At 55.1% G+C, this 12305-nt stretch overlaps 1 protein-coding gene across 8 annotated transcripts in view; it reads right to left on the minus strand.

Moving 5' to 3' along the window:
- The window catches only part of PPFIA4 (PTPRF interacting protein alpha 4), a 62392-nt gene that overhangs the window by 6933 nt on the left and 43154 nt on the right, over positions 1 to 12305 (minus strand). For 2 of the 8 annotated variants that reach the window (XM_072918762.1, XM_072918761.1), the window contains exons 12-23: positions 11627 to 11689; positions 10382 to 10473; positions 7506 to 7647; positions 7077 to 7282; positions 6411 to 6651; positions 6161 to 6196; positions 5442 to 5575; positions 5143 to 5300; positions 4399 to 4492; positions 4084 to 4165; positions 3094 to 3294; positions 1131 to 1193 (exon numbers count right to left, since the gene is read on the minus strand). In XM_072918762.1, the coding sequence (XP_072774863.1) occupies positions 1131 to 1193; positions 3094 to 3294; positions 4084 to 4165; positions 4399 to 4492; positions 5143 to 5300; positions 5442 to 5575; positions 6161 to 6196; positions 6411 to 6651; positions 7077 to 7282; positions 7506 to 7647; positions 10382 to 10473; positions 11627 to 11689 (1512 nt within the window). The remainder of the gene's footprint in view (positions 1 to 1130; positions 1194 to 3093; positions 3295 to 4083; positions 4166 to 4398; positions 4493 to 5142; positions 5301 to 5441; positions 5576 to 6160; positions 6197 to 6410; positions 6652 to 7076; positions 7283 to 7505; positions 7648 to 10381; positions 10474 to 11626; positions 11690 to 12305) is intronic. The other 6 variants (XM_072918766.1, XM_072918765.1, XM_072918764.1 and 3 more) reach the window with 3 other exon arrangements.

Genomic DNA, 12305 nt, shown 5'->3' on the forward strand with positions numbered 1-12305 from the left:
AGAAGGAGAAGGAGAAGGAGAAGGAGAAGGAGAAGGAGAAGGAGAAGGAGAAGGAGAAGGAGAAGGAGAAGGAGAAGGAGAAGGAGAAGGAGAAGGAGAAGGAGAAGGAGAAGGAGAAGGAGAAGGAGAAGGAGAAGGAGAAGGAGAAGGAGAAGGAGAAGGAGAAGGAGAAGGAGAAGGAGAAGGAGAAGGAGAAGGAGAAGGAGAAGGAGAAGGAGAAGGAGAAGGAGAAGGAGAAGGAGAAGGATGGGGCTTGGGCTGGAAATGGCACCGACCCTGGGGCTTTTTCATCTTCCCTGGGAAACATAGGGTGCTCTTAAGTCCCCCCATGTCAGATGGATGAAAGAGAATTAAGCTTCAGTACATCTGTCATGACCCGCAGGGGGCTGCCCAAGCCAATTTACTGATTTTGTGGCTATTTCCTCCTTTGCCAACTTATGCTGGTTTTCCTCAGTCTCACAAAACCTGGTAAGGACATCCCTGCTACTCAACAAAAGCTTCAATAAAATGCCTATTTCAGAGAACCCCAAACTTGTTTGGATTGGAAAGGACCATAGAGCTCATCCTATTCCATCCCTGCCATGGGCAGGGACACCATCCACTATCCCAGGGTGCGCCAGCCTGGCCTTGGACACACAATTCCCAGACAAATCAGTGATCAGGTTGCAGAGAAGGGAGTGGGGCTCCATCTCTCCAAATGAGCCAGAACTTCTGGGAGCATGGACACATCCCTGCAAGGGACCCCAAGCTGTCAACCAGTGGCAGGGACACATGGTGGGGACAATATTTGGGTGTGCTGAGGTCAGTGGGGGATTAGACCATGACTTGGGTGCAGAATGACTCAGGGATCTCATGTGTCTTGAAATCATTCCTGGGTTTTGTCTTTAACTCCCAAACAGCCAGGCTGCCCTGGAAACCCAGTGATATACACAAGGGGAAAAAATCTGATGGGGTTTTAGAAATTGCTGGGACATTAAAGGTTGAAAGAGTGTTTCTAAAGAGCTGCAGGGTGCTGTCCAAGAGCTGACATGTGAGGGATCTCCTTCCCTCTGGGTTAAGACACCTGGAGCTGCTCAGACCCTGACACCCCGGAGGCTTCCCCCAGCACCCTGGGGGCTGCCCAGCCTCACCGTCTTGGTGGACGTTGCCATGTTCTCCATCTCCTCATGGGTGACCCAGACATTTCCAGAGGACTGCAGGGAAAAGAGCAGAGGAGTCAGAGCAAACCACCACAGAAACATGGCCTCGGTTCACAACCACCATTGACTCATGGAATCACAGAATTACCAAGGCTGAAAAATCAAGTCCAACCCCCAAGCCAGCAACACCACCATGTTCAGCATTACACCATGTTTACAAATGCAACATCCACTCATTTTTTGAACACTTCCAAGGATGGTGACCCCACTATTGCCCTGGGCAGTTGTGCCAGGGCCTGACCATCCTTTCACTGAAGAAATTTTCCCCAGTATCCAACCTGAACCTCCCCCAGCACAGTTTGAGGCCATTTCCTCTTGTCCCTTGCTCCCAGGGAGCAGAGCTCGACCCCCTCCCTCAGCTGACCCCTCCTGTCAGGAAGTTGTGCAGAGCCAGAAGGATCCCTCTGAGCCTCCTTTTCTCCAGGCTGAGCCCCCCATCTCACTCAGCCACTCCTGGTGCTTCAGACACTTCCCCAGCTCGGTTCCTTTCCTTGGACATGTTCCAGCCCCTCCAGGTCTCTGTTGTCATGATGTGCCCAGAACTCCCCTGTAGGTCTCAGATTCAGTCAAAGATAAACCAGAAAATTTCTAACCAGGCAGAAGCCTGAGGAAGTGCTGAGAAAGAATGTAAATAAGTTCTTCATCTCTCTTGTTCACATTGTTTATAGTTCGGTCTTGCTACTGTATGTCATTCACTGCGCACCAATAGCGTGAGATGTTTTCACTTCAGGACCAATGGAGTTGGTCTGCACAAAGCTCTGTATCAAAGAGCCATGTATTTTGAAATAAATCAGAGTTATACTCTCAGCCTTCTGAACAGAGTCTATTCATTCCTGTCCTGCCTCAACAGCGTCACTCCCCCAGGATTCCAAGTGTGACCCCAGCGTGCCAGCACAGGGGATGGAGACTGCCCTGGGCCTGCTGCCACCACAGTGCTGGGACAGCCCAGGTGCCCTTGGCCTTTCTGCCCACCTGAGCACACCTGGCCTCACGTCCAGCCTCTGTCAGCACCAACTATGCTGGAACCAAGCTTGGCTCAGGCTGGTGGAGGATCAGACCACTGTGTGCTTGGAGCTGCCTGGGGACACCCCACATCCTTGCAGCTCGACTTGGTGACACCCCACTGCCCAAGGGGATCCTGGCCCGTCCATGCAGACACAGGGAGCAGACCAAGGACCTTCATTCATCTCCCTTTCCACTTTAGTATGATGCTCAAGGAGCTTGCAGGCCTGTCCCCATCAGCTGTGACCCCAGACACAACCATCTGAGGGGGATATAGCAGCCTTCCTTCTGCCAGCTGCAAGTCTACAGATGTCTCTTGGCATTACTTGGCCACCGTTAAACCCTCAAGGCCTTTGGGGAACAGCAAAAGACACAATCCCTCCATCCTACCAAGAGCAGGGATCTGCAGTTGCTCTGAGTTGCCGCAGGAATTTCAGATGGAAAAGATGGTTTGTGTAGAAATGATTGGGAAAGAGTCTATGTGCAACCAAGCTGGCCCTCTACATCAGGAATGTTTGGATTTCTGGTCTTTGGATGGAGTTTTATCCTCTCCAGGGCAGCCAGGCCCTGAATTCTACTCTTTGCAGGATTGGCCTCCTGCTGGCAACCCCATGTGAGTGGCAGGAGTCTTAAAACTGGAAAGAGATTCATGCTTCCAGCTGGGAATGCCCCGTTAGTGCTGGGAGATGAGTGTCCAGTGGTTTGACCAGTCCATGGGGGGACATCACCCCCTCCATGGCCACGTTTTCCACAGCTGTCCCAAGGGCAAGGAGGGCAAGGAGGGCAAGGAGGGCAAGGAGGGCAAGGAGGGCAAGGAGGGCAAGGAGGGCAAGGAGGGCAAGGAGCACGCTGTCTGGCCCATGGAAGGTCTGGGGCGAGCAGGGAGACTCACCGTGCGGGACGTGGGCGGCGCTGAGGGGCTGGTGAGGGACACCATCTCCTGGATGGCCAGGCGCAGCTTGAGGCGGTGCAGGGCGTTGCTGATGCCGATCTCCCGCTGGATCTCGGTGTCCGACAGGGCCGACATGATGGCCCCGCTCTTGACGTTGGCTCGGCACGCGGCCACGTACCAGGCTGGCATCCCCACCCAGAGCTGGGGACAGGGACAGCAGTGACTGCCTGGTACTGCCAGCCTGGCTCCAAAGCCAGGGGCAAGGCCTCCCTCTCTAGAGCCCAATATCGAAGCTGTGGGATTCCTGGTTTGGTTGTACCTCGCAGAGGTGGCCTGTGGGCAGCCCAGCATCCCCCTGCCTGATGGGCACAGCGCAGGGAGGGAGAACCCACAGAGCTTTCCATAGAATCATTAAGGTTAGAAAAGCCCTTTAAGATCAGTTCCAACCATTCCCCCAGCACTGCTACATTCACCACTTACCCATGTCCCAGGTGCCACATCCACACATCTTTCAAACACTACCAGGAATGGTAACCCCACCATTGCCCTGGGCAGTTGTACCAGGGTCTGATCATCCTTTCCCTGAACAACTTTTTCCCAATATCAAATCTGAACCTCCCCTGGCACAGCTTGAGGCCAGGGGAGAACCCAGGGCTTGGGTTCTCCTCCTGTCCTTGTTCCCTGGCAGCAGAGCCCGACACCCCCAGCTGGCCCCTCCAGTCAGGAGTTGGGCAGAGCCAGAAGGGCCCCCTGAGCCTCCTTTTCTCCAGGCTGAGCCCCCAGCTCCCTCAGCCACTCCTCATCAGATTTATCCTCAAACCCAAAGCTCTACTCAAACCACAATTGCACAGGCCCTGTGAAGGATGCAGGGATCTCCTCTGCTCTCCCAGGATTTGCAGGCCCCAGCCATGCGCATGGGCCAGCATGGTGGGACATGGTGGCACACACAGATCTGTGGGGACAGCACAGGGACAATCCATGGGCACGCACCTCCAGCCAGGACACGACAGTGGGGCCGTCCCAGTGGGCAAAGGGCAATCCTTTCCTCCGAGCCTCTTCCAGGAGTTCATGCCTGGCAGGAACAGAAGCAGAAGAGTGATTTATGGGGGACTTGTGTGGAAGAGAGAGTTCTTTGAAGGGAACACATCCCAAGCAGCAGGAAGCAGTTGCAAACAAAGTTGTGAAGGAAGTAACAAAGCCCAAGGGAGGGTGAAGATGAGATGATTTCCCAGCAATTCCTAGTCCTGTGCCATGGCTTCCCAGCAAATCAGTTTCTTGCTGGGCTAGGGAAGAAAGTTCACTCACTTCTTCCGTAGGCGCCGATCCTTCTCAGCCTGAGCCCCCAGCTTGCCCAATCCTAGGGGGTCCTGGATGCCCCCCTCCACATCAGTCAGTAGCACTGTTGGGCAAGCAAGACACCCTCAGGTCAATGTGATGTCCCCAGGTCAGTGTGACCACCCACAGGGCCACTGTGGGCATTGTCACCATCTCCATGCCAGGGGGGGACACAGTGACAGCACAGGAGGTGACAATGTCCCTCTGCAACCCACCCCCATGCCCCCTCTGCATCCCTGGGAACCCCAAGCAGACCCCCTCCTGCCATCCCTCCTATTTCCAAATCCCAAAATCCCAAAATCACAGAATAGTCCCTTCTGAAAGGCACCCAGTAAGATCACTGAGTCCAACATGACTCAGCATGGAAGTAGGAAAGGATTTAGGAGTGGAAAAGCAGCTCCTACCAAAGGGCTCTGCAAAATCCATGGGGAGGGAAGTAGATTTGGGGACATTAAAGATGAGACAGAGTGACAGTAGGTCACTGTCCACACCCTAGCTCTGACAGAGCATTAATGTGACACCATGCTTAGGCCAGAAAGGCCAAGGGGAGAAAACACCAAGTTCCAACTTCCCTGAAGCTGCCATGGCCCCAGCACCCCCAAACCAGCAGAGGTGTCCCTGCCCCTCGCTGTCACCCCAACAGCACCCCAATGGCAGGCACAGCCAGAGGGCATGGAGGGCCTGGCACAGACAGGAACAGGGCTGCTCACGGACCCTGCCCCGTGGCCCCCTCTCTGCTCAGCTGGTTAAAACGACCCTTCTCTTTCTTCCCAAAGAGGCGCCCAATGGAGGATTTGATCCCCTTCCTCTTGGAGCCCTTGTGCAAGGAGTCCTGGCTGCTGCTGGGATTGCTAGCCTGGTCCTCCAGTGAGCTGGGGATGGAAGAGGGAGAGGAAGAGCAAAGCCTTTAGGTTATTCTTGAGCAGGGTACACGACAAGCCCCAGGCCACCCATCCCACATGTGCCCCAGGTATATCTTCAAACCAACAGAAATGCCAAAGGTCTCCACATACCTCTTGGCATCCTCCTGGCTCAGAGCAGGGTGGCCCAGCTTCTCCAGCCGCAGTGTCCTGGGTGAAGACGGTGGGGATGTCTCACACTTGATGGTGGTTTTGTCCTCCCGGCTCTCGTCCCGAGCTGCGGGCGACTGAACAAACAGAGAGGCCGTGAGGGTGGGAGGCCAGACCCCAGCTCCATCCTTGCCCTGCTGCCTGCCTCTCTCTTGCTCCATGGAGGCATGGCCAAAAGAGCCACCAGAGCCCTGGGGCTTTGCCATGCTCCAGGAATGGCCTGAATGAGAGCTCTGGCAATGGTTCCAGATGCCCAAGTGGATGGGGAGGATGTGGCAGTATGGCTGAGATCCTGGGAATGGGGGGTGAGAGGATGCAGCCCCATGGTCCAAGTCAGGGTGTGGGGACAGAAGCTGCTGGCCCTCATCAGAGGGCTCTGAGGAGCACAGATGAGAATGTCCCAAGGACACCCTGTTGCCAGAGGGGACACAATGTTTGAGGACCCAGTGGCTTTCAGAACCTCCCCATGTCCTGCCAGACCCCCCAGGCTGCCAGCGGGAACATGTCCAAGCACCTTTCGGGATCCCCATGATCCTCCTGCTGAATCCCTGGGGTCCCCAGCTCCATCCCGCGCCTGCTGCACCCTGACCTGGTGTGGACAAAGCCAGGAGCAGGCTGGAAAAAGAGCTTGGACAAAAACCAACGGGATGGGAGCCACTCACTAGCAGTTTCCTCCGGTGCTTCCTCAAGTCGCTGGGCTGATTGCAAGGGGGAAAGCGAGAGAGACACAGAAAGGTGGGCAGTTAATGGAGCACCCCCCCAGAGCAGTCCCGGGGCCAGGCTGCCAGCCTGGAAACAGCAAACACGGGCACCCCGCTGTCCCACACCTCCCACAGGCCCGTGTGGACACTGGGCATCGCTCCCACCTCACAGCCGGACCCCCGGCAGCCCCGGCTCCCCCCGGCTCCTCACCAACGTCATGATCCCCATGCGGTCCAGGTCCTGCGTGGCGCTGCGGGAGCTGAGCTTGGGCGTGGAGCGGCCGCTGAGCGGCGGGGACGAGCTGGCCAGGGACAGGGCTGTCAGCGAGGTGGGGATGGAGGCCCTCTTGCACAGCTGGGTGAGGTTCAGGCCCTCCATGCTGCCGCTCGTGACCCGCGTCTCCAGCTCCTCTGCACGGAGCTCCGTGGACTCCTTCTCTTCCTGGATCATCCTGTGGGAGCAGCAGGGCTCAGGGCTCGAGGCTCCCCACCTTCCCAGGGACACAGGACCTCTATCCTGGGGAAATGCACCTTGGTCCTGTGCCTCAACCTCCAGTCTCCAGGAATGACAGCAAGATCCATCAGGATCCATGAAAACCAGAGCTGAGACACACCCTGATTTAATGCCCATGGAGGATTTTTTATGAAATAATGATCGTTTGAAATAATGACCCTCTGAACCAGCACTGGTGCAGCTGGGGGTCAGGGACACATGGCAGGAAGGACCAAGCCCTGTGGCTGGATGTCCTGGAGCCACTTCCCTGGCTTAAGACACACCAAGGCCCCAATTTTAGGCCAGCAGAGCCTCTTGGCTATTTGCTGTCCCCCTGGAGACATTTCTGCACAAGGCAGTGGTGGGTTTTGACCATGGTTATACCTGATCTCTTCATTGATGGCATCCAGCTGCTCCTGAAGCATCATGGCCAATGTCTGGGCATCTGAGTGCCCACCAGGAGAGAGCACATCCATGGAGCTGAACAGAGTCTCACGGTCATCCTCGTCCACATCGGAGATGTCGGGGTCGCTGTCGAAGGCATGAGGCCCCGTGGCCAGGACCCCACCTGCCTGGGCCTGCTCCCAGTCCTAGGGGAACAAGGGCCACAGTCCTACACAGCATCCCCACGTCTCCAAAAGTCAGACTGGTGATCTCCATGCAGGAATTCTATCTCAATGTGACCCCAACGAGAAACCCTTCTGATGTTCCCCCATCAATGTACCAGGGGAAGGAAACTGCCCCATGTCTCCAGATCTGACCCTAATCCCAGGATGCAGGGCAGGAACAGAGCCTGGGGTGCACAGGGTTTACCTTGGCTGGCTCCTCTCTGCGGGCACTGAATCGTCCCTTCTGTGCCCGGGGCAGCCCTGGAGCTGTTCCAAAGGGCTCAGCTGGGGCGTGGACCACAGCTCCCAGCGGGAAGCGCAGGTCAGTGGCACTGCCCATGTGGGACCTGGGAAGAAAGAGCCCTGTGGGGGACATTGCTCTCTGCAGGACACCCTCACCCTCAGGATACTCCCCTTGCAGCCCAGGCTTCTTGGGACAGAGGAGGAAGAAGCACAGGAGGAGGAGGAGACCACTGCAGGATGCCCATCCCAGTGACGTTTGCCTACTTGGTATGAAAGGATGCAAAACCAGGCTCTGGAAAAAGGTGCCCCATTCCCCTACAGGGGACCTGGAAATGCACTCACAGAATCACTGAATCACAGAATATCCTGAGCTGGAAAGGACCCACAACCATCAAGTCCAGCTCCTGGCCCTGCACAGACACTCCAACAATCCCACCCTGTGCATCCCTGGCAGCACTGTCCAAACACTTCTGAAGCTCTGGCAGCCTCAGGGCTGTGCCCATTCCCTGGGCAGCCTGAGCAGTGCCAGCACCCTCTGGGGGAAGAACCTTTTCCTGATATCCAGCCTAAATCTCCCCTGACACAGCTCCAGCTGCTCCCTGGGTCCTGTCCCTGTTCACGGAGATCAGAGATTGGAGTTGCCCCTTCTGAGGAATCTGCAGCCTCTGATGACCTCTGACCTCAGGAGGCTCCCAATTTTCCCAGACTATCAGAAGTTCAGCCCTGGACCATCCCCTGCTGCTCCCTCCCCCTTCTCTGTGCACCCATTGGGACACCCAGCCAGTTCTGCCCAAAAGCCCCTGCACTGGGGAGCTGCTGTGGAGCCAGGGCTGAACCGGCCCCTCCTGCCCCTCTCTCCCCAGAGCAGCAGGAATGACCCAACACAACTTGTGTCTTCTCCATCCCCATGTACGCAGCAGGAGCCAGCCAGGGAGCTCTTGTCCTTTTTATGTTTATTCCAACATTTTCATGCGAAAATACCCAGATGAGGGTCAGCCTCTTTTCCCAGTCAGTGAGTGACAGGATGAGGGGAAATTGCCTCAAGGGAAGGTTCAGGTTGGATATTGGGAAAAATTTTAGTGGAAAGGGTGGTCAGGCCCCTGCACAGGCTGCCCAGGGCAGTGGTGGAGCTCCCACCCCTGGAAGTGTTCAAAAAATGGTAGATGAGGCACTTTGTGAAGTGATTTAGTGGAAATGCAGGTATTTGGGTGAAGGTTGGACTTGATGACCTGGGAGGACTTTTCCAACCTTAATGATTCTGTAATTTCAATGAATAAAATTCCACCTGAAACATCTTCCAGGTGTGAGGACATGAGTATTGTTGGGACCTCCCAGCAGGAACCAGCTGGGACTTCTTTACCCTCTTCCTCCTTGCCAAGGCTGGTGCTTGGGACCACGCTCTGGTGAGTCCCATTCCTGGCAGAGCAAGGCAGCAGCTTTACAGGAGGACACTTTGAGCCATTTTTGGTGCTCATTCCATATCTCCAATTTGCCTGGTTGTTCCTCTTGGCCCTGAACACCCAACCATGCAGCTGAGCAAGGCACAGTCCTGGGCACAGCATGATTACTCCTCACATACAGTGCTACTGGAGACTTGAGGTTTATTTAGTTTACGGTGAATTTAAGATGACAAAAGCAGCAGCTCCAGGCAGATGGTGGTTTTTCCACCATGGTGGGCCTGCTTTGAAGGCCTGGATACAGAATCAGGTCAGGCCTGGAGATCAGGTAGATACAGGCCTGGAGACCAAAATCAGCACCATGAGCAGCATGGCTGGGCCAGCCTGGTATGTCAAACAAAGGCACAACCCAAGTTCCAGGGATTTCAGAGCTGCTAAAACCAGATAAAAACACCTTAGACAAAAGCTGACATTTCAGCTGGGGGATGATTCTACAACTCAAGATTTCTACTGATTTTTCACCTGAGAAATATAGAAAAGCACCAAATTGACCACCCTGCTCTTACAGGCCCATGCAAAGAGGTGCCACATATGCTCCAGACTCTGTTCCAGCACTCAGCTCTTCTTCCTCCTCACAGGCTCTTCCTCACCCTCCCCATTTTTTCTATCCATGACAGACACAGGGTCTCCAGGCCTTCTCCTTTCTGCTGACAGGTCCAAGGTTGGTTATACCAGCTCCTCCCCATCTTTTCCCACCTTGCTAAGAGAGGAATTTTCTTCATTGGTTGCTCCCACTGACCCCTTGCTGCCTTGAACCCACACTGGAAGTGCTCAGGGCAGGGTGTGGTGTCCCAGGTGGGGTTGTTGTACTGTCACCTTCCTTTTCCACCTCAGTTTTCCTGGAGCAGCTCTGAGTATCCTGGTCAGTGCTGTAGGCTGAGACCCGATGGACTCACCTCTGCTCCTGGTGCCCTGGGCTGGGACATCCCTATGTCCCAGCTGACTTTAAATGAAAGGGTGTGAGAGGACCATTGCACTGAAGAAAGAGGGACTTCATTCTCCTTTGCCTGCAACAGCTCCAAAGCAATTCCTCTTTTTGGCCCAGCCCATCCCCTGTACTCCACAGGGGAAAAGTCCTTTGGTGAATATCTAGCTTTCAGAGCAAAGTAAGTCCTAAGCCACTTGTGCAGAAAAACAAGAGCAAATCTGGGGCCATTTTCAGTTGGGCTGGGCTATTCTTGAGAGCCCATGTCCCACCCCAGGACAGATCCATGGTGGGACAGCACTGCACAGCACAGCTGGAGCTGACCCTGCTGTGAGGACCCTGCAGCCCAGCACTGAAACTGGGGGGCACCAGAAACACCCAGCACCAGCACCACTTTGGGGCCCCCAAAGAAAACTGCCCCAAAGCTGGAGTGCAGGGGTTTGCCCTGGCACTTACCTGGTGTGCACACTCTCCACAAACGTTCCACTCCTGGTCTTGAGCTGATCCACCTCCAGCCTCAGCTTGTCGATCTCGTCAGACAAACGCCGCTGTTTGGGGGGATGAGACAGGCAGGGGTTGGGTTTGCTCTGGAGAGCTGCCATGTGTGGGGCAATCCACAGCCTTGGCTACTACCAGGTTTACATCCCTTTTACAGATCCTTACCCCAGGTTTAAAGCATCTTGGACTCATCAGTAAAGCTCATGCAGGCACAGGGAATGAGGGTGCTGGGGAGGAAGGATCAGGACAGACAGACACTGGACAGACAGGTGTGCTGCTTTGGGAGATGAAGGAAAACAGGTCCCCCTGGATGCTCTGGTTCTTCTCCAGACTGCACGTGTGTGTTCCCTTGGCAAGGGACTGGCAGTGGGGGACCCCCCAGCCAAACCTGCTGCTGGCCCTGTCCCCCCTGCTCCCAGCCCCATCCCCATGGGGAAGCTGTGCCTGCACCCAGCGCTGGGAGATGCCAGGGGGAGGCTGCAGATGGACAGGAAGGGAGGGGAGAAGGGATCTCCCAGGCACAGCAGGATCCAGTCTGGGGGACAAACAGGCTGAGCCAGGGTGGGCGAAGTGCCAGCAGCATCATGCAAGTCCCAGAGATCCGCCCTGCCCAGACCTGAGTAGCCATGATGGGGAAGCAGAAGGAATAAGCACACATCCTCCCAGCAGGCAAGGGGAAAAGTAGCCCCCTGATCCCCCAAACCATGCATGAGACATGCAGCACATCCCACAAGCTCTCACTGCTCCAAAAAGCCACGTCCCTCCAGCTTTCTAGCAAGGCCACTAGGGGTTCATGCAGATCTTTATCTGAGAGCAGGGTGTGAAGACCTACGGGGCCTCTGCAAGCTGGGCACAGCTCCCCCCAGTCTGAGAAAGCCTCAGGGCGAAGGGGATGTGGCTGCCTGAGCCCTCCCCTACGCAGACTGAAGCCAGCTGGTCTCATCAGTGCACCCAGTGGGCTCAGGGGTGGATGAGTGTCACAGGAACCTGGATGGCAGGGAACTGACCCGGGGCTGTCTGGGGAGGGGGTGGCAGCTTCCATACAGCTACTGCGTGGGAGAGTGTGTGGCCTCCTGCTGCTGGGTGCTCTGGGATCCCAGCTCCCCCAAACTGGGGCATTTTTGGAGAAGCAAGTGCCCCCTATCTGGGGGTTGGGAGTGAGGCAATGCCATCACTGGGTCAGGTCCCTGTAGCTGCATTTACCTTGTCATGCTGGTGTTCCTCTATCTGCTTTTGGGTATTTTCCAGCTCTTGTAATAATGTATTCTTTAAGAAAAAACCAAAAATAAAATAAAAGGGAACAAAAACAGGAAAGAAAAAGAGAGACCATTTAGGAAACGGCCATGTGCCCTCCCAGAAATGGCCAGTGTGGAATCCCTGTGTAATGAACACCTGGAAAAGGCTCCCTGGGCTATTCCTCACCTCCCTGTGCACAGGTCTCCTCTGCAAAGCTTCTGCATCTCAAGCAGCATGGCCACAGCTCAACCTCTACCCTCCTCTGGGGCTGAGCATGGCCATGGAGGGCAATGAGGGATTTGGTGGACAGGGCTTAAAGATTAGGAAATACGCCTGAGAGAAGAACAACTCCTCGAGCAGCTAGATCAAAGGGAAAAATGTGCCTTATATCTAAGCTAGGGAGTAGGCAGGGGGGAAAGGAGATGTGCTTTTAGAATCACAGAATCGTGGGATTGTTGAAATTGGAAAAGCCCTCTAAGATTGAGCCCAACCATTCCCCCCAGCACTGCTGTGTTCATAGCTAAACCATGACCCCAAGTATCACATCCATGTTTTTGGAACACTTCCATGGATGGTGATTCCACCACTGTCCTGGGCAGTCTATTCCAATGCTTTAATTACTTCCTTTAAAATTATTTTCCTAATA

Source organism: Taeniopygia guttata, chromosome 26 (genome assembly GCF_048771995.1).
Source record: "Taeniopygia guttata chromosome 26, bTaeGut7.mat, whole genome shotgun sequence".
Lineage (NCBI taxonomy): Eukaryota > Metazoa > Chordata > Aves > Passeriformes > Estrildidae > Taeniopygia > Taeniopygia guttata.